At 36.2% G+C, this 26,862-nt stretch overlaps 10 protein-coding genes across 10 annotated transcripts in view; 5 read left to right on the top strand and 5 right to left on the bottom strand.

Moving 5' to 3' along the window:
- Window positions 1-4,107, bottom strand: part of FDP41_006983 (uncharacterized protein) — a gene marked incomplete at both ends in the record, with an annotated part of 5,196 nt that extends 1,089 nt beyond the window's left edge. Inside the window, 3 exons of the mRNA XM_044710677.1 lie at window positions 231-890; window positions 965-2,020; window positions 2,233-4,107. Coding sequence (XP_044558713.1) covers window positions 231-890; window positions 965-2,020; window positions 2,233-4,107 — 3,591 coding nt within the window. The remainder of the gene's footprint in view (window positions 1-230; window positions 891-964; window positions 2,021-2,232) is intronic.
- A 462-nt stretch (window positions 4,108-4,569) lies between these two features.
- FDP41_006982 (uncharacterized protein) lies at window positions 4,570-8,528 on the top strand (the record flags this gene model as incomplete). Its single annotated transcript, XM_044710676.1, has 2 exons — window positions 4,570-4,590; window positions 4,974-8,528. The coding sequence occupies 2 exons, from the start codon at window positions 4,570-4,572 to the stop codon at window positions 8,526-8,528; spliced, it is 3,576 nt and encodes a 1,191-aa protein (XP_044558712.1).
- Window positions 8,529-9,010: 482 nt separating this feature from the next.
- On the top strand, window positions 9,011-11,674 carry FDP41_006981 (uncharacterized protein; the record flags this gene model as incomplete). Its single annotated transcript, XM_044710675.1, has 4 exons — window positions 9,011-9,276; window positions 9,327-9,976; window positions 10,026-10,547; window positions 10,593-11,674. 4 exons carry the CDS (start codon window positions 9,011-9,013, stop codon window positions 11,672-11,674), a joined length of 2,520 nt encoding a protein of 839 aa, XP_044558711.1.
- Window positions 11,675-11,793: 119 nt separating this feature from the next.
- Window positions 11,794-15,866, bottom strand: FDP41_006980 (uncharacterized protein; the record flags this gene model as incomplete). Its single annotated transcript, XM_044710674.1, has 3 exons — window positions 11,794-14,885; window positions 14,949-15,491; window positions 15,599-15,866. 3 exons carry the CDS (start codon window positions 15,864-15,866, stop codon window positions 11,794-11,796), a joined length of 3,903 nt encoding a protein of 1,300 aa, XP_044558710.1.
- Window positions 15,867-16,139: 273 nt separating this feature from the next.
- On the top strand, window positions 16,140-19,168 carry FDP41_006979 (uncharacterized protein; the record flags this gene model as incomplete). The annotated part of the gene is made up of 2 exons (XM_044710672.1): window positions 16,140-17,604; window positions 17,736-19,168. The coding sequence occupies 2 exons, from the start codon at window positions 16,140-16,142 to the stop codon at window positions 19,166-19,168; spliced, it is 2,898 nt and encodes a 965-aa protein (XP_044558709.1).
- Window positions 19,169-19,234: 66 nt separating this feature from the next.
- Window positions 19,235-21,136, bottom strand: FDP41_006978 (uncharacterized protein; the record flags this gene model as incomplete). Its single annotated transcript, XM_044710671.1, has 1 exon — window positions 19,235-21,136. The coding sequence occupies one exon, from the start codon at window positions 21,134-21,136 to the stop codon at window positions 19,235-19,237; it is 1,902 nt and encodes a 633-aa protein (XP_044558708.1).
- A 341-nt stretch (window positions 21,137-21,477) lies between these two features.
- Window positions 21,478-22,740, top strand: FDP41_006977 (uncharacterized protein; the record flags this gene model as incomplete). The annotated part of the gene is made up of 3 exons (XM_044710670.1): window positions 21,478-21,506; window positions 21,691-21,811; window positions 21,862-22,740. 3 exons carry the CDS (start codon window positions 21,478-21,480, stop codon window positions 22,738-22,740), a joined length of 1,029 nt encoding a protein of 342 aa, XP_044558707.1.
- A 55-nt stretch (window positions 22,741-22,795) lies between these two features.
- Window positions 22,796-23,530, top strand: FDP41_006976 (uncharacterized protein; the record flags this gene model as incomplete). Its single annotated transcript, XM_044710669.1, has 3 exons — window positions 22,796-23,209; window positions 23,261-23,353; window positions 23,423-23,530. 3 exons carry the CDS (start codon window positions 22,796-22,798, stop codon window positions 23,528-23,530), a joined length of 615 nt encoding a protein of 204 aa, XP_044558706.1.
- A 46-nt stretch (window positions 23,531-23,576) lies between these two features.
- FDP41_006975 (uncharacterized protein) lies at window positions 23,577-25,959 on the bottom strand (the record flags this gene model as incomplete). The annotated part of the gene is made up of 4 exons (XM_044710668.1): window positions 23,577-23,935; window positions 23,990-25,235; window positions 25,281-25,523; window positions 25,573-25,959. 4 exons carry the CDS (start codon window positions 25,957-25,959, stop codon window positions 23,577-23,579), a joined length of 2,235 nt encoding a protein of 744 aa, XP_044558705.1.
- A 237-nt stretch (window positions 25,960-26,196) lies between these two features.
- FDP41_006974 (uncharacterized protein) overlaps window positions 26,197-26,862 on the bottom strand; it is a gene marked incomplete at both ends in the record, with an annotated part of 1,056 nt that continues 390 nt past the window's right edge. The window contains one exon of the mRNA XM_044710667.1: window positions 26,197-26,862. This exon is cut by the window's right edge and continues 390 nt beyond it. Coding sequence (XP_044558704.1) covers window positions 26,197-26,862 — 666 coding nt within the window.

The following is a 26,862-nucleotide window of genomic DNA, read 5'->3' as shown; positions in this document are numbered from 1 at the left end:
AGTTATTGTAATCTCTATGCACACCCGACTTGTCACGATGTGAGTGAGATAATCTTTTTCCTTTTCTGAAATTAATTTCAGAAACGCATTCCAAAATAAAGTGCTCACTATCACAAGATTCCATCTTGTTCTTTAAAAATTTAAGGAAGTAGTGATAGAGCACTTGTTTTTCCATTTCTTTCACTGTTTCAATCTTATCTGAAACTTTTTTCACTCCAATAATGTAAAACTTCCTCGCTGAACAGACTGTTTTCAATTCCTGTCCAAGTTGCTCCGGACTCAATTGTATTTAAATAATGAACTAGTTGAACTTGTAAAACTAAATCAAGCCATCTCCTCAATGGAGAAGAAAGTTGCATGTACAGTTCAACACCAATGATGTTTTGGTAAAACTTTGTTGGATTTGTCGTTATTTTGCTAATGTTTGTTGTCTTCTTACTTCCCTGTTGCTTTAGTTCATTCTCAAACCTCAATAAAGCTTGATAGTTCTCAGTTTGGTGATTCTTTCCTTGCGCAAGATAATTAGTTTCATTACCTTCAGGGTCTAATATTGATGCAACTTCAATAAACTCCTCAATGTCCATATCCTTTATAGATTCTGGAAGCAATCTGTTATATGTTTGATAAAATTCTTTGTAGAGACCAGCTATTCTATTGTCATAAAAGTACCTTGCCATGGTAGCGTTAAGCAAAATACTAAATTCAGTAATAATTTTTGAAGATTTGGAAGGAGTTGTTCGTTGAGTATTGACATGAATTATTGGATCATCACCATTCTTATTGTCTTCAAGAACAAGGTCAATTCCTCCGAGAGGAACAACACCTGGCGTAAATTTTTTGGCACCGTGTTCCAAACGAGAATCATGAATAGCACAGCAACAATCATATAACTGTTTCCAAAAGGATCTGCCTGAGGGGAATCGATTTTCTCGTCCGCTTCTTCAAAGGAATAAGACTGACTAACTTGTATCAATCCCTTGAATACTCCTTTAAACTCTACTCTTCCATCTTTAAAAATAACAAAAATATGTGAAATAACCTCCTTAGGCTTCTTATCAATTAGCGACAGAGCTTCTTCAGAGAGGTGACGTGGAAAGCAAGGAGCATAGGTTTCTTCTACTCCTGGTATGTAAATAGACATGACACGCTTCGAGGCCTCTGAAAATAAAGGAACTTTTTGGAATATGGGATGATCAGCAAACTTAGTCTTAACTGGAGGAGTTCGTTTAACTTCTTTCTTGGATTCATCGACTGGTGATGCAGCTTGCGAAAGATCGACGTTTCTTAGAATGGTTGAGGCAATGTCCGTAATGTGGACTGCAATGTGAATGCAATTTTGGTCATGGTATAAAATGGTAAGCGCATCATCGCAATCTTTTGTTCCTTTTTTGTCAATAGTAAATGTTCGATCGTAATGATCTAGAAACGAGAGTCGATTGTCTTTGGCCTCAAGTGTATAGTTCGCAGATATCTCAAATTCTTTGTCAATCTGCTTTATAATGTCTGGATCAAAGTTGGGAGATGCGTAAATCCTGTTGAGATAAATCTGTACCCAGTCAATTTGAGCACCCAATCTTTTTAACCACTTTACAGCCTTAAGTTGATATGGATATTGAAACCATCCGAAGGGCTTGTTAATTTCATCCTCCTCCGTTTTAAGTAAATCAAAGTATCTTTGGTAGCATCTATACTCCTTGTCGTACGTAATAAACTGTATGAGTTGTTCTATTAATTTATCTTTTTCTTCTGGAGTAAGTATTGATGCTTCGTTTTGATCTCTATACGCTGCTTGAATTTTGGCATTAAAGCTTGTTTTTTGTTTTTGAGTCTCAACGTCCACAATAGAATAAAGCTTTTTGAAATCGTTTGCTGCTCCCTTCTGCTTCTTGTGAGAAAAATCATACTTATATTTCAGATCTTGGAAAATGTTCAAGCATAAAATAACAGCAATTTCTTTAACAAAGGTGTCACTGAAATTCGATCCAGCCGATCGCTTCTCTGCGAATATAGAAGATTCAGGCTTTTTTGTTTAAAAGGTGTCAAGTCAGGAATGTTATCAATTTTAGCGACTAATTCACATATAGTCATTTTAGGTGGCTTTGCTTCATTTCTCTCAATTTCAAATATTTCATTCAACCGTTTTCTTACAAAACCTAATGTGTTGTGAACAGATTTAAGAGTTCGTATGAGTTCAATAAAAACTTCTTGCATCCCATTAGGACATTTGCATACCCAAGAGCAAACAAGAAGGTGAGATCTTCTTTTGAATTTTGAAAACTCGTTCTTTTTCATACGTTCAACAAAGGACGAAACAGTAGACTCTTCATCTCCTTTGATAAATCTGTCGAGCACGTCCTCTTTGGACAAGTCGATATCCTGGAAGTAATTCCATTCAGTTGAGTATTCTGATAACAAATATTTAACCTCTCTAGCTTTGAGCTTGGCAAATTTGTTAGAAATGGCAGGAAGATTGGCAGAAAACTCCAACCATGTGTTTGAAGAAAGTAAAAATGATTTCATCAATATAGATGCATGAGAGTTAATAAGGTATGGATTGTATGGCTGGTTTTGCTTAATCAACTTCTTAACAAACTTCTTTAACGCAGCATAAATAGCCTTATTCTTTATGCATGTGGAAAAGAGTGTTTCAGAGCTTTTGTTGCTATACTTTGAGCTTTGAGTAAGTATTTCTCTTATCTTGGATTGAGACTCTGATTCCTTTGATGCTTGTTGCCAACAAAAATACAGAGATCCATTGAATGATGCAAAACCAACAATATAGTCATCCTCATCAAAATTCATTTGAATTTGATTTGCAGATGAAATTGATTCTGTTTCATCCTCATCTTCTTCACTTGATGACTCTTGTTCAACTGGTTCTTTTTTACGACCTTTCTTCTGCTTTGTAGTGCTTGTTGATGTCGATAGTTTAGAGTTTGCTCGGTTAGGAACCTTAAACATTTTTGGACTCTCAGGTTCTTGAGATTGGTAAAACACAGACGAGTTATAGGGATTGGATTGATAATAGGTATTGTTTTGAGGATAATAGTAAACACAACCTCCAAGTTGTTGTACAGATGGATAGGCATATCCTTGAAAATTATTGTATTGGCCTGGATGATATATACTGCTATTAGCAGAAGGTGGCGAAGAAGTCATCGAGGAAGGATAAAAGGCGGCAGACGATATAGAGAAACCACTAGATTTTGCTTTTGGGATGTTCTTAGTTTCACTTTGTTCAGCGATTTGGTTTTGAATCGAGTGTGAGGAAGGTGGTGTTGCAGATTGTTTAGCGTTCTTACTTTGGTAAATTCTAAAATTTTGCCTAGAGTCGTTTTGTTGAGCGTTTTCATTGTCAGCAGTGTTTTGGCCTTTTCTATTTCTGTTATTAGAGTTTCTAGAGTGATGAACATTTTCATTTTGGTGATGAGTTTGTTGTAATTGATTAGAAGTGGCACCAGTTTCATGTGACCTGAAATTTGAAAAACGTTTATAATTGTTCCGTTTGTCATTATTCTTGCCTCTATATCTTGTCCCGATTGTTTGTTGGTGTAATTCATCGTCTTGTTGTTTCATGGTGTTATTAGCATTTTCTTGTTGTTCGTCCTCATTATAAATTTTACTTTCTGTGCTCCTAGAATTAGATGTAGTCTTTTTGTACATTGTCGAGTTATTATTGAATCTTCTTCTTGCTCCTTCTACATTTTGTTGATGATTTACATTTGTAGTTTCTGCTGAATTTAGTCTATTCTTATAAAATCCACTAGTAGCTTCCTGATTCGAGATAAGATCAGTCTGATGTTCATCATTGCTCACTGTTCCGTTATTACTATCGCTGTTCCGTGCTGTTGCCGATGCTGGTTTGTGATTCAATGAATTTGGACAATTTCTTCGTCCTTCAGTAGTGCTACCACTACTACTAGCAGCAGAACTATTAAAATTATTACTACTTCCTCTTCTCTGAGGTTGTTGTTGTTGCTGTGATGAGGAGGTGGAGTGTTCAACATATTGTATGTCGAAATTGTTGTTGTTGTTTCTGTGGTAATGGTGGTGGTGGTGGTGGTGGTAATGGTTCTTGGTATGAGCCGATGATGAAGGAAGGCTCATTTTTGGGAAAGGTCTTTTCTCTTGCGTTGTTGCTGTTGTTGTTGTTGTGTTGGGGTGATTTTTGGTTGGTGGTTTGGATTCTTGTGTTTAATATTTTGTTTTCCACAACACCACAACACCTCAACACGAAATGGATCACGCGCTGGTTGTTGGTTTGGAAAATAGAAAGAGCTTGTTCAATTTTCTCTGTTAATTATTTCGATAACCACAACAATAAAGAAAGGAGTTTGATTGTAAAGCTTTGACTAGACCGGGATGTGCATGATCCATCTAGGGTTTTTCTGAAAAGTTCCAACAATTTTCGTCCATCAGTTCAGTCAGCTGTCACTTTTCTTCATTTAAAAAATAAGTGATTGGTTTTTCGTGAGAGAAGACTCTCTGCTTGATTTCACTTCATACCACCATCATCAGACACACGAATCATCAAACACCCACTACATTTACTCCCTCTGAGTACTAGTCATGTCAAAAATAGCCGAAAAGGTAAGTCAAAGGAAGAGACAAACGTTTGATGACGACCATGATGATGATCCTTTCGCAAAATGTATTAATTTGAATCAATCACGACAATCAATGACAATCAATATATTGTACCATATGATTTCAACCCTCATCACGCCATTCCATTTATTACGAATGACATTTCAAACAATTTCCATTTGTTTTTCTGTGATGATGACTCTTTGGAAAACAACACCATCACGACAACAAAATCTTCTTCTCATCGATGAATTATGGACCCATTTGGAACATTTAATTCACCTGTCTCTCACCACCCGAATCTTTTGTTTTTCTGCTATCCTTCTGCTTCTTTAAATACTAACACTACTAATTCATATTTCTCATTCACATTCACTCCATCACAGCTCTATGTTCTGAGACAACACTCAGATGCTCTTCTCCAACGTCTCTATACGATCAAGAATGATCTCAGCGATCCAAATCTGAGGCCAGACGTTATGAAGCCCACACTCAATGTGGACATGAAAAGACTGTTTGCTAAACTTGCCAAAGATGCTCCACATATTGCCATTGATGAGTTGGAAAAGGTTCAAGGATTCGATTGGGTTCTCAATAACATGACACAACTCTTCAATCAGGTTCATCCAATTTATTTAACATTCCGTGAATTGAATCAATGGGCTGACCACGCACAACAAACCATTAACGAAATTTCCACAAATGCCAATATTGATTTTGTTCAAGATGTGAATTTTCTGACGTGTTATGACTATTTGCAAGTGTTGGTCGGATATGTGAAATTAGTGTTAATGATGAATAGAATCAAGGACAAGGAGTTGATTGTTTGTTTGTTGAATTTGAGTTATTTGAAATTGAACGGAACGCCAGAACCAAATATTAACCGTGTTTGGAAATTCTTTAAAGATTTCGAAGATCCAATTCCAAAGTTGCAAGAAGAATGGAATGGAATTCAAGATCAAGTTGGAAGAGCTCTCATGGGTTTAATTCCTGCATTCGATAGAGGTACATTTAGCTCTTTAAATATTAAGAGACCTCTCGAAATGTTGTCAGAACCAGATCGAATTCCTTTCCCAGCTGTTGATGAAACTTATCAACATTTGAGCTGTTATCAAGATATCATTGAATGGATTGCAATTATTTATTCCTGTTGTCCACATGCTCTCACAAAGACTCCAGACAAACCAATCAAAATGACTCCACTTGTCACAAGTGCTAAAAAGAATAAGGAAGTTCCTATTCGTTGCTATGAAATTCTCTTGCAAAGAGTGTTGGCAAACCATTTGGTCATTCCACTCTATGGAGATGAAGTTTATAACTTCCATGATGCCTTCAAAGAATATGTCATGATTAAAAAGTTTGGAGATTTGAAAAAGGAAGCCAAGACATTGAAGGCACTTCAAGAAATGGCAATTGAAAAGTGTCAAGATTATCACAAGGAATTACGTAACTATCTCAGATTGCAATTGAAGAGTTTGTTAAACATGATGAAAGATCAACCTGGTTTGTTAGGTCCAAAATTCAATTTGGTTTTGGCTGCCATTTCAATGGCTCGAAGTGAAATCATGTGGTATTTCCATCACAATAATTACATTTCCAAATTACCAAACCAAAAGAAGGTCAAAGAAGTGAAAGAAACACTTATTAGTGAAATGATTTATCTTATGGATGAAATGTTGTACGTTTGTGTGCAACACAGAGAAGTGATTAGAAAGTATTCGCTCAAAATTATTCGAGGATTATATTATACCAAGTTGAGAGGCCTTATTGAGCAATGCAGAGGTGTTTTGGATCTTGCCAAAGTGAGTCACATTATAGATTCCATTTTGAATGACATTCAAAACACTGAGGATTTTGAAGCTTTGCGTTTGAATTGGAAGAGAGTTGAAGCATTCTTGTCCAGTTTTCAATTCAAACAATCTCTCCCCGAATTAACCATGTTGTTCGCAACCATGACAAAGATTGTCGTATTTTCTAAACATGTGGATGGTTTATACGATGAACTTGTTGAAAAGGGATCATTGAAACAATTGTACTTTTATAAGGAAGATGTCGATAAGATCTTCTCAGATGGTCTCATTGGTTCCAAGTCACAACCATTGTACTCGACTGCATTTATCAGAATTTTAAATACTTATGCTGATAATATTCACCCACAACTCAATCCTTCTCTCAGAAATAAGATTGGACAACAGTCGGTACAAATGGCTGAAAGCATGCTCGGACAATTGGTCGACAGAATCAAGAAAGGTCTTGATTTGTTAAATAGTTCACACGGATACAGAATGTTAACTCATCAAATTGGTGGTGATGTTGCCGCTCAAATCATTCTTCGTAGATATGGTAAGAACAAGCAATACATTGAAGAGCCTCCAGTTCCTGGTGTTGAGAGTAACTTTGATAACAATTCCATCAACGACATGCGTGATTTGGAACGTAATGTCACTCAACTCTTATATTCTTTATCAAGATATGATGAAATTGTTGTCTACGATACTGCTTTCTATCCAGTCGAATATTTGAGAACTGTTCTCGAAGAATACATTTCCGAATATATCAAGAGAATTGCAACCACCATCGATTTAACAGCGAAGGAAATGAAGAACGACTCTCTCCAAGCGAAATTCATCACTCCCACTGAATTACTCAGTGAATTGCATTCATTCATGTCCTCTTTGAAGATTATTGAACAATGCTGCAGTCTCAACACAGAAGAAATTGTATTGAATGCCATTTTGGAACATTTTGTTCACTTGAATTATGTCGAGTCTCCCTTCGGTGTCGTTCAAACCACAGAACCTACCAATTTAATTTCCATGTATGCTCAATGGTACACTGAAATTGTTTCAGATCCTCAGAAATACAAGACACTCTATCATCCCAATCGACAAACCTTTGTTTCCACCAAGGAAACACCCATTCAGACCTACAATGTGGAACAATATTTGGATTACAATGAATTGAAGGCTCTCATTACATTGACTGGTCCATACGGATTCCGAGCATTTAATCAATCACTGTTGGATAATGTCTACACGATCAGTGAGAGGGTTCGAGAAGTACTCTCACAAAGCAACAATGCTCTCCGTGAGATTGAAAACAAATTGTACGATGAAAAGTTTCTTCTCGATAAGAAGGTTCGTCAATCTCTTCAAACACTGGAACCCTTGTTAGGTCTTTTAATTCAATTGGGAGGTATCTTGGAATTTAGAAGAGGCCTTCAACAAGCATTGCAATCGAGTGTGAGAAGAAATGCTCCTGCCATTTACGATGTGGTCGACAGTGCCTTTGAACAATATCCAAGAAACTTTTATGGAGATGCCAAATTCTTACCGATTGATGCACTCGCCACTGATTGTGGTTTTGCAGAGGTCGATCACTCTCTGAGACTCAAGTTATCGCCTCTTGTGGATCGATCTCAAGTGTGGGAGGTGTTGCCCATTGCTTTTGCAGCTCTTGTACTTCTTGAGAAGTGTTGGAGAGAAAAGGATAGTGTCTATGATGTGAATCTTGAAGGTTGGTACAACAATACTCATCTCTCCATTACTGCTTTCCATCGATTGATGCAAGCAGTTCATTCCATTAAATCCAACAAGATTGTGGATCTTGAAAAGGACTATAAGAGATTTGCAGAATTTGCTGCCATGATTCTCTTGCACATGAATGGTACCAAAGGCTATGAAAAGCAATACGACAATTGTTGTATCTTCTTGGATCGAACTTTGAAGACTTCCAAACATTTGGATATTTCCTTCTTTGAAGATTTACTTCCATATCCACTCATTCGTACGACCTATGTGAGATTCTTTGAACCACATCAATTCGAAGAGTTGGCTCAAGAGGCTGCCAATATGGAAAAACAAGCAGCTCAGAATAATGCTTCTCAAGGTACTGGTGGTACTGGTGGTGCACAACAAACGACTGAGACTGAGACTCATTAATATTTTCAAAAGGACCATTTGAAATTCCTCCATTGTGAGTTGTTGTTGAACTTTTTGTATAAGTAAATTTATTGAATATATTTTATATATTGTCATGTTCTTCAATGAGGTAATTTTAATGAACCAGGATCGCAGATTGAAATACGGTGACATGGTCTGAATTACTTCCTTTCTCTGGGTTTTCAGGGTGATTGTCAACGTCATCCGATTGATTGGCAGACCTAATCTTGAGAGATATTCAAACCTTCATGAAGAATACTTACGAAAGTTTAATAAAGTCACTGTATTGGATTGGATTGCTCCAGAGACTAGTATTGAACGTTCTATCAGTCCCAATCCCATCCCAAAATCCATATCTATTTAGATGATATCCTCAATGGTATAAATTGAGATGAGACTACTTTATCCCGCCCAAGACTTACAACAAGTATACATTTTAAAAAAAATATTACAACAAGTATCGCAAGGAACAGAACGTTGCCATGTCCTTGTTCAGACTTCGGGAATCGTGGAGCACAAAATGTGGTGACTCTGAAGAGTTTGAAAAGGGATCATTATGTATTGGAAATGTGGATAATGAGAGAGGTGATTCGGGGTCTTGTTGTTTGGACAAGATTGTGGTTGGAAGTTTGTCGGGAATGTTGAGAATATACAAACCTCAGAAGAATAATTATTATCCAACAGATTTATTGTTAGAAAAACAGTTGGAGGCTCCCATCTTGCAGTTAGAGATTGGGAAATTTATTCCGTAAGTAGACTGTGGATTTGGTCACGCCCTGAACTGAAATTTGCTCCCAGTAACTCGAGAGACAATGCTTTGGGGGTATTGATGCCAAAAAAGTTTGCAGTGTATACAATTGTTAAACAAACATCGGATTATTCATCGGAACAACAAGACAGTAATGCAATGGAAGGGTATGCACTTCAACTTTATTATGAGCATACCTTGCAACGATTATCATACAATTTTTGCTACGGACCTTTTGGCGGGGCTTATGGCAAAGACTACATTTGCATTCAGTCATTTGATGGCCAGCTCTCGTTCTTCGAACAAGATCATTTTACTTTTCAAAGATTTCTCTCGACTAGTTTAATACCTGGCCCGTTGATATATAGCAGATCAATGGATAGTTTTATCACTTTCAATTCTTCAATGGAAGTGGAAGCATACAAATATCAAATGTTGGCAGCTTCTTCAGGGTCAACCCAAAAAGAAAACTCAAACGGAAAGAAAGTAAAAGCAACCTGGACTGTGAATGTTGGAGAGGAAGTTTATGACATTGTTGTTGGCAGATATAGCCAGTATTTATCAGCAGGACAAAGTGAAATACTTGCTGTGGGAGAAAGAACGCTATTTAGTATTAAGGAAAATGGTGAGCTAGCATCTCAAATGAGGTTTGATTATTTTCCAAGTGCAGTTGAGCTCTATAAATCAGGAACCGATCAGAGTAAGTATTTGAAAATTATGAACAATCAGATTCGAGTTCTTGAATTCAGATGATAGGAGCAATTTAATCATAGGAACTCACAACAAAACTGTCATGATTTATTCCGACCCTAAATTAGCTTGGGCTGCTGGAATGACATCAATTCCTGTGGCCATCAGAGTGGCTAACATAGGAGGAGTTAAAGGAGCTATTGTGACGCTAGACGAAGAAGGAAATTTAGCATTAAATTATTTGGGAACAGGTGCCATCTCCAATACAGTTCCAACTCTTGAAAATAAGGATGTAGACTATGAACGACTTGAAGAAGAAACTAAAAGACTACAACAAATAATTCGACGTACAAAACGAAATCAAAAAGACGAATCGTCTGAAGCACTTGTAATTCGAGCTCAAATTCCCAATGCCGTTGATCCTGAGTCATTTAACACAAGCAATGAGAACAAACGAGTAACCATTCAATTATACATTGGGTATACAGGCAACAACTGTGTTCTTGAAAACATAACTGTGAATTTCCATGTCGAAAAGCCATTTTATGTAATTTCACCCACCACTTACATTACCACGCTGAGTAAGTTTTTGTTTGAATTTTTCAATTTTCTAACTTTGGAAACAGATGGAGGAAATCAGAGTACCCCATTTGTTTTACCTGTAACCGTTTTTGGAGGAAGTGACTGCACTCCAAAGAGTTTGGAAGCAAGTGTGACAGCTATTTATCACGATCCTGTAACAGGCCAACCAAAAATTTCAAATTGCCATTTTCTTCTTCCTTTTGGGCTTTGTGGAGACGTAGTTCCAGCAAAGAAAAATTCAACACATAAGATTACTCTTGATACAAACAAATCCCCAATACCCATCGCATCATTATTTGAAGACTTAATACAAAAAGATGAAATGTCAAACTTAATAAGCGAGAATATTTTAACATTCCAATATTCGAACGGAAAAGATGCAACAATCCTTGTTTCAAAGAATGCTGGAAGGTACAGAGTTCAATCGTCGTCATTAGATGCTATGTATATTTTAGTCAAAGAAACAATAAGAAGGCTAAAGCAATGTGCAGCCGCTCTTCATATGGAGGACAAGCAACAAATGAAAATTGAATTTACTGAGAACATGCCATTTTACCCTTACTTTGACGTAATTGACTCACACTTCAAAAACAGATTGGGACTCCAAATTTATTATCAACAATTAGACAAACTGGCAGCTCAGTTTAGAGCTTTACAAAAGAGATTATTGGTACGATACAAAGACAAGAATCCAACATCCATCAACAGCTTGGACATTCTTTTTGATAAGACCTACCAAGAAATTTTAGGGATCACAAAAAAAATTGAGAAAACTCAACAATCCTTAAAAGAAGCTTCTCATGACCTTACTTGCTCGACATTACTGATGCATATTCTTGTTAAACTCAGATATTCATTGGATGACAAAGAGATGGAAGTTTTGGAGAACCATTGGCCCTCTTTTGTTAACGACGAATCCCCTGGATGGGAGGAAACACTTGATTTTGGATTAACACAATTATTGAATACTGTGCTTACCAAAAATCCAAAGGAAAAAAACCTTCAGACTGAACTTGAGATGCCTGCTGACAGCAGCCGCCTGAAAAAGCGAATTGCCAGCGTTGTTGAGAAATTGCAAAACTTCAAACTTTTACCTGCTGAAGCTAAAGATGAGAAAAAGAAGTAGAACTCATAATAATATTTTTTTATTTTGTTTGTTGATTCCTTCTTCTGACAAATTGCTACTAGAAAGATTGTCAACGATAGGATTAATTCTGGAATTTAGTAATAACACTTAAGGTAACTTTAATCTCTGAAGAATACACGTGCACCAGAGAAACTGAAAAACAGTAATTCAAATTCTCTCTTGTAGCTTAAAATTCGGTTCAATGTAAGGTTCATGGTTTGCAACTCATCATCATTTTGCATCATCTTTTCTCGTTCCTTCTCTGAAATCTTCTTATTCTTTCCTCCCTCATTCTTCTTTTGAGAAAGTTCAGACATGGTTCGTTTGGTGTCTTCATATTCTTGTTTAAAAGTCATGGCCACACTTTCGAACCAATGCAAACTATCGAATTTGTCATTTTGACCCAAAACCTTCAAAATGAATGCAATTCCCAAAGCAAAGCCATCATCAGTAAAAGATGCCTCTTTTCCGGAACGAATCATCTTGTCTTTGGAGATTAGCATAGCTTCCACAAAGCTCAATGTCAAAGCAGGAATGATGATGTAAAAGTTTCTAAGATGGTTATTTTGTTCTTTCATCATTTCATTCTTGAACACAGTTTCTAATGTTTTGAAATAATCACTTTGTTGTGATTGTGAAATTTTAGCCATATTCAAAACGACTTTGTGTAAGTTGTTGGCAGCATTCATGGTCTCTTCAGAGAACACATCCTTACACAAGACGCTGATATTATTGGCATCGTCTTCCTTCTTTTCTTCAGTGGTGTTATTTGTCACATCGGTAGGTGGATTGGCAGAGTCAGCATTTTCTGGTGTGGTGTTTTCAGTTTTCTCTTTTTCTTCAACATCTGGGAAGCAATTCATTGGAACGAATTGAATTGCATCATTGATGTAACGAAGACCACCAGCACGTATCATTCTGACATATCCCAAGGCATTACCAATTTCAGTGATGAGAACACGGAATTGATCCAAATAAGACAAACCAGTTTGTGGATTGACTCCCAATTTCTTAATGTCCTTGATGAACTTTTTAGCACTCTTCAGTGGGAATTTGTTATCTAGAGATTTGAGAGCTTCATCCTTATAAAATCTGATATCTTTAAGAAGTCTACTCTTAATATGATCGTCAAACAAGAATTGAGAGAAAATATAAAGTTTCTTTCCGAGGAATCTAAATACAAAGTTGATGGTGGTATTCATAATACCTGTACCGTGAGTTCGAATTGAGTTTGCAATGTGTTTGATGTGAAGCACATTGAGACTTTTCGCATCTGACTTGGCACATTGTTCAATGAACATATTTTGATTGAGATTGTATGAGAACTTGGCAACAAAAATGTGAATGTTTCGAGTAATTTCCAAAACGTCAAGTCCTTGTTCAAGAGTTTGGCCAGGAAGATACACATTCACTAAATTCAATCCATACTTTTCATATGCCAAGTTTCTCATTTCTTCATAAGTCTTCCAGTCGTGAAGTGCCAAGATTGTAAAATCATAGAACGTCTTGTCAAGATATTGTTCTACCATTCTCTTGATTTCAATAATTTTGTCGTAGAATCTGATGGGACCAAGTGTCTTGAAGAATGGCGACAGGTCTTTGGTATGAGAAGAAATGACTTTCTTTTTCAAAACGTTCGTATTGTGAATGTGAAGTCTGAGATCTGTTTCAACTTCTTGACATAGAGGGTCTACAATTTTTGTTTTAAAGTATGTCATCACTTCGTCAATATAAGAGTTGACTAGAGCTTTTCCTGCATCTTCCAAATGAACAGCTGTTGGTGTTGTTCCATCCTTGGAGGAGAGAAGAACATTGTATAATGGATCTTGAAGTGCAGACATCATGAGGTGAAGTTGTGGAGCACGAGATGGATTTTCGTATACCTTGTCAAAGAATGCTGGAATTACTAGTCTATTCCAGTACAGGTATGAGCAATCACAGTACTCGTCCAAATATTCGTCAAAATGTGCTAGCACTTCCAATCTCTTCATTAATATTTTGACTTCCTCGTACTCTGATTCTTTGAATAAACCTGCTGCTCTGGAGAATGCTACAGCCAGTGTGAGGTTGAGCAACACTAGTCTCTTTCTGCTGGCATGTCCTGAATCCAATAAATGTAAAGCCAAAAGTACAGCGCTTAATTGATCGGCATCTGCATTACTTTGCTTCTTTTTTGTTTGTAGTCTGTTTCTCAAGACCACAAGGAAGTTTTGAATCTTGAAAGTTAAGAACTCGGTAATATAGCTGATGTGTTTTGCCAATTGTGGAGACTTTCTGTAAAAACTATTTTGGATACTTTTGATCATCTCCACCATTCCACACAATTGGAGAACTTGAGACATGGTCAAACTTTTACCAGCCAAAATATGTAAATAAATTCCGTTTTTAACAAGGGTATTAATTTGTTGCGCAAGTTCGAGACCTTGCAACAACAATGATCCTTCAATGGCAAGAACGTCTCTACCTGAAGAAGCCAAAACGTCAAAGTTAGATTCAAATCGACTTTCCCAAATGTTCATCTTGAGATTAAGTTGGTTAACCATAGTTGGGAACAAAGATTTCATCAAATTCTCCATGTACTTGGATCTGTCCGCTTCAATTTCCTTCTTTGGGTTCTTAATGCCTGCCACCCTAACCATGTCTGGTACTTTGGTAAAGAAAAACTCTGCAGAAGACCAAACAGTATTACCGTATAAATGGATGATTGGACACTTTTTGTGGAATTCCCATACTTGCTTGAAAAGCTTCTTTAGAGTTTGGTTGTCCATCCATAAATTAAAATATAAAATGTATAATCCACAAAAACCAACAAATTCCTGTCGCTTCTCTAGAACTGATTCTAAAAAGGTAGCAGTGTTATTTGACCCAGAAAGAGATGCTGCGCCTGATGATTGCACTTGGAAAGTAGCTGAGGGTTGTACAAACACCGTGTTCATTATTTCTTCAAATTGTAATTTCAAATGAAATTCTACTTCTGCTTTTAGTAATTTGTTTCTCTGCACATTTATAGTGACATTTTCAACTTTCTCTTGAGTTTCTCCATTTTCATTTTGAACTAACTGAGAATATGTTACGACATCATCAAAAGCTTGGTTGATGCAAGACTTAAAAATTGAATCATCCAAAACATCTCCTTCTACTTTTTCTAATAAATAATACACTTTTCCGACATTTTGTTTAGTTGTTCCGTATCTCTCAGGTTCAGTCATGACTGTTTTGATGTGGTATTATTGAAATGAGCATTGATTGTGAAATTTTTCATCGACATACATACCCTTGCTAATCATTCTCTTGTACAGTGTTAAGTGATGAGAGAAGGCGCTGTTTTGAAGAATAACTTCATCTAATGTGATCAAAACACCAAGAAGCTCACTAAGACTCTCGAAAACTCTTTCAAAATGACACCATTGATTTTGTGAGCCACCAGGGCCTCCGAGATAGGTCGATAAATTCTTATCGTTTGTATTGGCTTCGCAAAATAAGCTTGCTAGTTGATGAATAGTTGACTTTACCACGTAATTAGATCGTGCACAAAAGTTCCATAAATCCATCAATAGAGGAATAGCTCGTCCGAATTGTAATTGTTTCTCGCCATCTAATTCATCTTGATCCTGTACTGTAACGCCAAACAATGAAAGTGTTGGATAAAAGTGTTGTTTTGCAAATGATGATAAAAAAGTCATCTCTTCACAAAGATGAGCGAATACTAAAAGAACTTTTCTGAGGATTTGATTCTCTGTTGAGATTTGCAACAATTCATCGAAACGAAGATTTTCATTGGGAGAAAATCGAAACCGTATGAGAGGTTGTGAAGTTCCTATTATGATGAATCAAGACATGGCAACAATAAATATCGGTAATGAAAGAAGAACAAAATCATTCATCAAAATTTTGATGTATCATCACACACATAATAATACCTACCAATACTTCCAACAGCAGGCATACCCGAAGCCGAACCTATCTGAGTCTGATCAAAGGATTCCAATAATTGAGAAACCATCTCATCATGAAAACTTTCTTGCATATTACAGGACAACAATTGAAATTCACTCAAAAAATTCTTCATATTCTCAAAGTGTTGTTCTTGTGGAGTAAGATCGGGAGCCTCTATGAACTCATCGTAAAGATAAGAGGAAGCCGCTGCACTGCCAAACGGATTGGCCGATGAAGGGGCATAGGAAACGGGCATTTTTTATTCAATGAAGACTCGAAAAAAAAATCTTTCTTCGGAGTCGACTCGAGACTCATCATCTATAAGGAGGATGATGATGAGAAGAATTTTTAAAAAAGGAAACCAGGCTCAAGATAATAGGACTTGAATTTTAAATGTATTTAAAAAAATTTAATTGAAATTAAAAAAATTGCCCTAACCGCATTAAATTCATTCATACATACGCTAACACTCGGAATTGTTCTGTGATCTTGTGGTTGAGATAAAGTCCGAACCAGCAATGACACCAAGATGATGATGATACAACATCGGAATTACAACAAAAGGCTCGTCTCTTTGGTCCTACGAGTTAGTATCTATACCATCCTATTCGTCGTGAATGCACTCCTTCTCGTGTATCCAACCTGGTATTTCGTGGATTTCCTTTCTTCCAAAATTTCCATTTCCCAATCCATCGTCTCGCATGGACAAAAGATTAGAGATTTAGAATACAAGCCACCCACACCATTACCATCCAATGTGGATCAACATTACTTTAAGATACCAGACCCTTTTAGAAATCATTTTCAGAATGTGAACGTTACAATACCTTGTGAATCATCCATGATGCTTTTTTCATTCAGTGCCAATGCTTCGATGGATGTTTTAATTTTCAGACGATTTGAAATGTTTGAGGCATATATGAATTTGTCAAGTCCAAGTCACTTGCTGTATTTGAATGACACCACATTGTCTCTGTTAAGAGAATATCCATTGGACAGGAGTACCATCATGATATCTGACAATTCATTTGCGAGTCGTTTCTTTTCAACAAAAGTTCATAACAGCAACACTTCTATGGTCAATAATGACACTGAAACATGCAACCATGGAAGTTTTGAAATTTATCTCGTATTTAGAAAATTAATAACTCAGCAAGAATATATTTCTATTGATTTTTGGTATTGGTTAGAGTATCAAGACAATCGAGGATTTCTTAAATTTAACGTGACAATACTATGCATATTCTTCATGATAATCTTTAACACTATTTATTTATTGAATGTCAAATCATTTTTACAATTTTTAATGCCTGCTTTATTTAGAGGAGAGACGAATACTATCAGCACATTCTCTGAACGGCTAAAACGATTTTTACCACTCGAGACATGTCTGTGCTGTGGTTGTTGTTCACAACATTTAAGAAAACCACAGAGTCAAGTGCGAAATTTCTACGATCGTATGCATTCCATTTCAAGCAGTTCAGTGAATGATGATGAAGACTCTCTCAACAAACTTTCTCCAAGAGCAGAAACCATTTCATTTCGTGACTTGGCTTTTACTTCCTTCACAGGTAAGGAAATATTACATCCCATTAGTGGTGATATTACTCCTGGACGTCTTACTGCCATTGTGGGAAAGAGTGGTAGTGGCAAGTCCACATTTATCAATACTCTCTGTCGAAGAGCGAGTCATGGATTGCAGAGTGGAAAGGTTTTTGTTTCCAATAAGGAAATTACTCGAGAGACATCTAAAATGATTGGATTTGTACCTCAAGATGACATTATTGCCAGTAATATCACTGTGAGAGAAGCTCTCGAGTTTAGTTTACGTTATCGAAAACGCAGACAATTTTCTCCACAACACATTATTGATACTCTCGGAAAGTTGGGACTTCTTCATGTGCAGCATTCATTGGTTTCTGAAATTAGTGGAGGTGAGAGAAGAAGAACATCGATTGGCATTGAAATTGTCAATGATACTCCAATACTCATATGTAAGTTGTAACACCTTGGTGATGGCAATCCAAAGTTTGTGTGTGAAATTTTTAACTCGACATTTGTTTAACAATTTTTTACCTCAACTCGACATTTGCTAAATTAAAACACTTTCTTACACAACACACAGTGGATGAACCGACCTCTGGATTAGACTCAGAGACATCTCTCAGTCTTGCTCTCACTCTTCGATCATTGGCAGAAGACAACCACTTGACCATTATTTGCGTGATTCATCAGCCCTCTGCCGAAGTCTTTCAACAATTTCACAACATGATACTCTTTTCAGATGGGCAATTGCTACTGCATGCTCCAGTGGATTGTGTCATTGAAACACTGAAAGAGAAAATTCCTGCACATGAGATTCGATTAAATCCAGCAGATGAAATTTTGAGAACCTTAATTGAACCTATTAAGGGAACTCCTATCCTTAGAGCTATTCAGAAAAAACAAGAAGAGAAAATCACACCTGTTGTGGAATTTGCTACTACAAGTAATACCAGCACTAGTTCCAATTCTGAATTCTCTCACGACTCATACCAGGATACTCCTATTGGTGACTTTTCAACTGCTCCTTTTTGGGCTCAGTTTGCAGCGTGTGTGGATCGTTCGTTACGACAATTTTTTCGAAATTGGCGTTTGTTACTGCTCGATATTCTTATTTGCCTTGGAATTGGAGGATTGATTGGAGCCATTTTTAACAATCTTGAATTTAAAGGATCGGTCAGTGAGGAAATTTTCAAGCAATGTCCTTTAATTCTCAGAGGATTTTCAATGCTTCCTGTTTCGGACAAGATTGCACCGTTTGTGACTTTTGTGGAATTGGCACTTGCAATGGTTGCCATTATGAGAGCATTGAGAGTATTTGGTCATGATATGGAAAACTTTAAACGAGAGTCTTTCTCAGGTCTCAATTCATGGATGTTCTTTGCAGCAAAGGATTTGATAAGTTTAATACCGATCATATTCATCTCCTTGGCATTCACAACTGGTCTATTTATTGCTCGTCCTCAAGCAAGCTTTGGAATTTACTATCTCACTTCGATCTTGACTATTTTGACTTCGTTTCCAATAGGATACATGATTTCATTCTTTTGTTCTCCTCATACTGCTCAATTAGCCGCAACGTTGGTCGTACTTTTGTTGTATGCTGTCTCTGGAAATCAACCAACTCTTCCTGAGATTGAACGACTGCCATTTCCATTTTCATATTTTCATATTTTCACTTATTTGAGATTTGTGAAGGGACTTTTGTATATGGTTGAAATTGAAACGAGAGGACAAACAGAACATATTGATTCTGCTTTATTTATCAATGGATATGAAACTGAATCTGTTGCTTATTATTGGTATGCCATGATCTTTTGGTGTATCCTCTTTCGTGTGTGTGCTGTATTTTTAATGTGGCAATTGAAACCTCATTCATTACTGCATCGAGTGATCACACTGAGCAAAATTCTTGGAGGAAAGATTGTACAAAAAGTTAAAAGTGCAGCAACTGAAATGAGAGATGATATTATTTCATCCTCATCAGCTGCTACGATGAGTGATCGAAGAGTATAATGGTAGATTTCTCTAAAACATGTGTTTGGTGACTTTTGGAAAAGCTCATCCTTACGGTTTTGAATCTCAATGCCAAATAATTTGCTTTCCTGACAATTTAACAAACTTCACACCCTCTGTTAGTGAATGAAAATTCTCTTGGGGCAATCTTAAAGTATGCAAACTTGAGCTACGAGCTAAAATTTTCAAGAGATCACTCGTGATGGTTACTGTCTCTGAGGCAAAGTCTAACAACAAATCTTTGAGATTATCTGCTCTTGCAATTAGCTCTGCTGAGTAGTATGAAATGGGTGAGCCAATGATGGATAAATGTTCCAAACTTGATTGAGGTAAATATTCAAAAGGGAGATCTGATAATTTGCTAAATCCATCAATGTGTAGGCTTTTGCATGTTTTGAGATTCCTGAAAATATGAATGAGAGCATCATTACCGATTTTACCTGATAGTTTCAGTCTCACAAGAGCTGGATGGCATGCCAACAATCTATATCCATAGTTTGTAATTTGTTTGTTTGAGTTAACATGTAGAACCTCTACCGTTGTGTTTTCTTGAACAAAAAATCGAATACTGTCATCGGTTAAATCATTGTAACTCACATTCAGGTTTCTTAGAGATTTCAGTCTTGCCAAGTGCATGAATCCAACATCTGTTAAATAACATCTACGCATGGAAAGAAAGTGGAGCTGCTTAAAATTCTTTGAAATGACTTCAGCAATACTATCTCCACTCGTATTGAAATTTCCACAAGTTAGTGACACATCCAAAGCTTGTAAGTTACTGGAAATGTTGAATATTGATGAATCAATAATTGCAGGTTTGAGATGACGTATGGATAAACTGATAAAGTTTGTTTGTTGCAACAGTTCCATGATGGTCTCAGGAGACACGGTTGATTGCAATGAGGAGATGCTCAAAAATTTAATATTTCTTCCATAGCGAGCTATTTGTGTAATTTCATTGTCTCCTAGTTTGTTGTATGATAAGGTTAAATCCGTCAAATTATTATTACATGCTAGGGCCGATAGATTTGTCTCTGCAATTTCTACATTTTCCATTAAATTTAATATTCTTAATTTACTATTACTGATTAATAACTCCAATCCTGTGCTGCTGACACCATGTTGAGGAAGCTGTAATTCAGTAATACCACTGTGCTCACATGATAAATGCTCACAGAAAGTGTCATCCACATGTTCAATTCCAATATTTCCAAGTTTCAGACGTTGCAACTGTGGCCTTTGTTCCATCAAAAGTCTCAATCCACTCATGGAGATTGAAAATGCTCCTCTTATATGCAGAGATTTCAGATTTTCAGTATGTGCAAAACATTTGAGAGCTTCATCTTCAAGTAAATGACTGTAAATATCCAGAGATTCTAAATTTTTCATACCATGAAAAGGATACAAGCAGGATTGAGGAAAATGATGTGTACTCGAGCGAGGACGTCTATCAGCCAAAGTAAGATTTTTCACATACTTCAAAGGAAAGAAGTACTTGTATGACAAATCATTGTCGTAAATCTCCAATTCAATGCTCGGAAAGAGTAAAAAAACAATTCTTTGTGGATGGGTCTTTCTCACTCCAAATAAGTTTGAAATTTGATTCGAATTAAATTCTCGCAAGATGTATGAGTGTTCCATATAGATGGTTACAAATTCCAAGATATGAATGATTAATTCCAAATCAAGCCTAGAATATAATGTATCGTACGATGGCGATCGTCCACCTGTAGGTGTTGAATTCTTCTTGATCTTATGTTCCGATCCATCCATTGATTGATTTTTGATCTTTTTCAAGTATGGTTGAAGATTATCTTGTTCCAAATCGGAGTCATAAATACCACCACTACCACCACCACTACCACCACGAATACCTTGAACACCCAAAAGATTCAAACAAGTAGCGTTGGTGGTGGAGGCATGGCTGGCCGTTGATGAGTCGTTTACTTGAAGAAAACCTCTTTTCATTTTTTTTAAAGTCCAACTTGGTGATGAATATTCGAATACATATTTGGAAAGTCTGTTCATCTTTACTTGACAACTTCTTGACGTCACGAGCTCGTGATTTTTTAAATTCTTAATTGATCCAGTTCACTTCAAGTGGACTTACTGATGATGTTTCAAAGTGGAGGTTTTGTTGATCCCCAAATGATCTTTTTCAGAAACTGACTACTTACAATGAATTTAAAAGGATGCAAGTCCAATATTGTGGATCCACTATTATTAACAATATCAAGAATTATAAATGCTGATCGATTTCACTGGTTATTCCTTCCACGCATCGACATTAAAATTTTCCCCGCCAAAAAATGTCTCAACAACTTTGGACTGAAAAATAGTAAGTTTGATGATGATTTTAATTTTTGAACTTTCTATTGTTGATTCCGATGATGATACATGGCGTCATGTACGGAAACAATAATAATCATGACTTTTATATCTAACAACAACAACAACAATTAATATCTTGTTCCTCCGATGTGTTTCTGGTTTAACGATATCATCAAATATAATACCAACAGCCGACCAAAAACTGTGGATGATGTCGTTCATCAAGAAGAAGTTGTAAATGCTCTCAAGCATAGTTTGCAAGAGGGAAATTTACCCCATTTACTATTTTATGGACCTCCTGGTAACGGAAAGGTTTGTTGTGATTCTTCTAAAATTTAGAATTTTATCATCAATAATTCCAGACAAGTACAGCAACTGCAATTGCAAAACAATTATTTGGACCTGAACTATATAAAAGTAGAGTGTTAGAATTAAACGCGAGTGATGAGAGAGGAATTAATGTCATTAGAACAAAAGTGAAACAATTTGCTCAAACTGCAGTGAGTGAAAATCCACCATCGAAAGGCAAATATCCTTGCCCACCATTTAAAATTATTATTTTAGATGAGGCTGATTCAATGACTGTAGATGCACAATCTGCATTGCGTAGAACTATGGAGACCTATTCCAGTGTCACAAGGTTTATCTTAATCTGCAATTATGTGAGCAGAATTATTGATCCCATTACATCGAGATGTGCTAAATTCAGGTTTAAACCATTGGATAACACATTACTGAAAGAAAGATTGCAAATGATTGCTGACAAGGAAGGTATTTCACTTCAAGATACAGCTGTTTTGGATAGAATTGTTTCTCATAGCGAAGGAGATTTGCGAAAAGCGATCACAACCTTACAAAGTGCTTCTAGAATGTTTGGATTTTCTATTGCTGAAAAACATATTGTGGAAATTTCTGGAACAGTTCCACAAGAGCTTATTGTAAATATTCTCAAATTATCGAAGGAGCAAGATATTAATGTAATCAAAAAAGAGGTGGAAAAAGTGATCAAACAAGGTTATGCTGCTTATCAAATTATCAACCAATTGGCAAGTTATATTCTAAGTGATAAGTGTGAAGTGAAATTAGACGATATTCAAAAGAGTAAGATTCTTTTGAAAATTGCATCATGTGACAAATGCCTCATTGATGGAGCAGATGAATTATTGCAACTGCTATCACTCGTTTCATTCATGGCACAAACCTCAGGTGTCGATTCAGATGGAGATGTCTCCATGTATTAAATTATTAATCTCATATTGTTGAAACTTTCTGAAGAACCATGTAGTGTTAAAAAAAATGTCTCATCATATCATTAACAAACAAGATGATGCCACCAACAAGGACTCCGAATGCTGGATTGAATCCTATTTCCGAGCTTGCATTGAAAATAATACAGAAAAAACAACTAGCATACAATGTGATGAAAAAGTAAAAGAGTTCTATAGAACATTAATTTCGGAATGTGGACAAAAGATTTCTCTTCAAATTGTCGAGTGCGATAACAATGCCAGAGCCTACTATCAAAGAAGATTTAACCACGAAAAACAAGAAGAAGAAAGAAGTATCATCGTTTGTAAAAATCACGTACTGGAAGAAAAGGATTTGAATGAAGTGTTACGGCATGAACTGGTTCATGCGATTGATGATTCTCCAAAATGTTCAATGCTGAATTTTAATTTAAGAAATTTGCATGACAGAAGTTGTAGTGAGGTGAGTCATCATCATCTTTGACAACATTACTATTGACTTTTGAGTAATTAGATAAGAGCGGCATATTGGGCGGAATGTGGATCGTTATTGAGACCAAATACTGATCCATCAAAAGTGCATTTTCAATGTGTTAAACATACTGCTGTAAGTACCATCTAAATTCTTTGATATAATTATATTATAACGAATGTGAATAATCGTAATGACGTTCAGATGCAATCTGTAAAGCTCGACCATCCCTTTGATCTCGTTCAAGAGTCTGTCAAGAGAATGATGTGGAAATGTTACAATAGCAAAGTTCGGCTCAATACTGGAGATTAGAATTTTTCACTCAAATGTGAACGACCACGTGTATTGAGGTCTTTTTTCACTCCAACTCTTTAATTTGCTTTTGCTGCTTCAAAATTTGTCTTTGATCTCCATAGGGCTCATAGTGTTTTGGTTGATTAACAAATGGTCCACAGAAATTGAATCTAATGGTGCAATCAGAGTTTTTCTTGGTTGAATAAAGGCATGCAGCTGGAAATAGCTCATAGAGTTCGTCTTGTATTGCTATTGACTTGATTTCTTGAATTCTTCGATTAGATTCTTTTTTGATGAGAATAATTTTTTCTCCATTCTTGTAAAATGTGAGCTTCTTTTTTGTTTGATTCATTCCACATCCAATCACATCACCTGCTCCAAATTTTGTTCCAACAAACATTCCTTTTCCATAATAATGAAGCACTGCATAAATTTTGGTTACCTTGACAGTGATTACTTTTAAACTTGAAAACTTACATCCATCAGACTGCCAGCTGTATCCAAATTGATTTCGATGGCCAGGCGTCAATCCAATAATGGGTCCGTCACAATTTGATCGATCTACATCCCAACCAATACTAATGCTTGATCCAAAGGATTCATCAAACTGTTCGATCAATACTTCAAAATACCATTTGGCCCATCCTTTGTAATTTAAGGAATGAGTAGCTTGTACAGTCGAGTATCGTTTTTGCCCTTTCAAGTGAACTGTTACAAAATCCTCGTCAATAGTTAAGAAAGGAGAGCACTTTTCCGTGTTAAGAGAGACATAAGGTTTCTTATTTTTTCTCTTTTCAATTTCTGATTCCAACACATCAGGAAAAACACAACCTTTTTTCATGAGCTCCATCAATTCCTCCACAGATTTGTCTCTAAACTCATCTGCCAACATTCCTTTCCTGTATTCAATTTCTTTTTCAACCATTGCTCTTGGGAAATGAAATCCATAACTGTTTTTCAGGTCCTTTAGTTTTTGAACCGGAAGCTGAGCAAGAATTTCTGCCATGATTTCCGTCATCATTCTGGCTCCTAGAGCTTCATGGTATAAATGGACTTCGAAATTCTCAGTGATGGCTTTGATGCAAGAGTTCTTCAATTCTGTTGATTGGAGAAGGTCAGCCAAAATTAGCAAAGGAACAAGGGTCTCTTTGGGAAATATTTCATTCAATAATTTTTCATATTTCACTAGATCACCAGAAATTTGGTTTCTTCGAGTGGTTTGTTGTTTTGCGAAGAGTTCTTTTGTTTTTCGGATTTCTTCATCAAAAAAGAGGTCAACTTCATTCTTTCTTGCTTCAAAAAGTTTGTCTACTTTGTCCAACTCATTGTACTTATGAACTTCATAAAGCAAACGTAATTTTTCCATATCAAATTCTTTACATTTCTCCATGGTCTGTTCCAGCTCAGTTTTATATCTCCTAATATTATCTTCAAATCTTTTCATATGTTTTAACTTAATCTCAATTAACTTTTTGACCGCATCGTTGATATTATTTTCATTTTCTGCGTTCACTTCCTCCTGTTTATCCAAAATTAAATTGTACTTTTGTTTTAGATTGGGGTTTTCAGCAAATAGAAGGAATTTTTTAAAAGTTTCAGGATGAAAACAATCATATAGTTTTAAATCCTTGTATTGTTTGTCATTCTCGCTGAAAGAAAGTTGTTTGAATTTTTCGTCATTTTCATCTGAGGAGATTTTGGTAGAGGGATCTTCCAACATTTTCTTAACAGAATTGTTGTAAAGTTACCATCATTAAATCATACTTACCTTAATGACTGGTGACGTCTCTACAAGATATTTTTCACGACTCCTAAGTGTGGTGGGACCAAAGTTTTTTCCGCTCAACGTAATATCTACTCGAACACTAGTGTGTTTCAGAGAAGGATCAACATATGCACTAGACTGAGCTCGGTTGATAGATTTTGATGTGTTTGTTGTTTTCTTTTCTCGTTGTTTTTTCAGCTTTAACAGCTTTTCTTCCTCAGTTTTTTCCTTCTCCAATTCCTCTTTCTTTTATAAGATAGCTAGAAACTATTGTTCAAGTCAATTCAGTACTTACAATCTTTTCAATTTCTTCGTTGACTTGAGCATACAAAATTTGATATCTTAATCCCATTTCTTTTAAATTATTTAGTCGCTCTTTCAAGAGAGTCCCATCTACATCGGGTTTGTTAAACACTTGTGCATTCTTCTTTCTCTCCTCTCTATACTCTTGTACAAGTTCCGATGGTGTACTCTTTTTCTCTTCGTCATCATTGATCTTTCCTCTATGCTCAATAAATAATAAGAATTTGTCCTCTTCAATACAAAATTCGTGCTTTAACGGATGCCCGAGACATGATTGTTTAAACTCCTCCAAAAATTTATGGGATAGGACAATATTGATATCCAACCGATGGTACTGATCATCACATTTCAGTGTGTAGGCATGATGTTGTTTCTTCATGTTGTTGTTGTTGAGACGAATTTTTCAATATTGGCGCCATGTCAGTTTTACAATTTCCAAAAATAATTTTATTGTACTTACTATACGTGGATGGCATGCCAATGTCGCTCGCGAATTCCATCTCTCTCTCTACCCTCTCATTCTACGTGAAGATTCTCAAGATGAGAGAGTGTATTGAAAAAGAATGATGGACCGATTGCAATGAAATGGAATAACCATTGAAGAAACATGATAACCTTAGAATCGAAGGCAAAATCTTGGCAACTGACACATTGATACAGAAGGTGGGTGAAGAAGGATGATCGCATCCAAAATGTGAGAGGCAGTAAGAGTGGGTCGATGGATTTGTTGGGTTCCTGTAGTGGAAGAGCTAATTTCTTGTAACTGAGGAAATTGAGAATACATTCGTCGTTCTCTTGGAGTCAGTAGACCTGCAGCTGTAAATAAACTGTCCTCAAATGGAGTGACAATTCGATTCTCACGATCGATCAGGCAAATAAGAGCTATTTGACAAAGCTTTCCAACTGTTTCGTAGGCCTCCAAAGCCAAAAGTTCGAGAGCATTGTCATTAATTTTAACATTTGGAGGGATTTCAAGCCATTGCCTAAACCTTTTGGTTCCTTTTGAAATAAAGTTAGATTCTCGGCATTTTGTATATTCAAGATAGTCATTTAGAGACAAATTCTTGGATAGAAAGTCTGCAGCTTGACGTTTCTCTTGCAAATAATTTTCAATGAGTTGATCTGAATTAATCTCACCTGGAGATGAATTGATGGCATTGGAAGTTGGAATTTCGCTTTCGTCATCTGAAAAATGTCCAATATCTAAAATAGGATCTAGTTTTAACCTCTTGTCCTTGATATGAGAGAATACATTCTTTCTCTTTTTTCCTTCTGCTTCCTC

Source organism: Naegleria fowleri (assembly GCF_008403515.1).
Source record: "Naegleria fowleri strain ATCC 30894 chromosome Unknown tig55, whole genome shotgun sequence".
In the NCBI taxonomy this organism is placed as follows: domain Eukaryota; phylum Heterolobosea; class Eutetramitea; order Acrasida; family Naegleriidae; genus Naegleria; species Naegleria fowleri.
The sequence above is the reverse complement of the archived record's forward strand: the minus strand, read 5'-3'. Positions and strand labels throughout refer to the sequence as shown.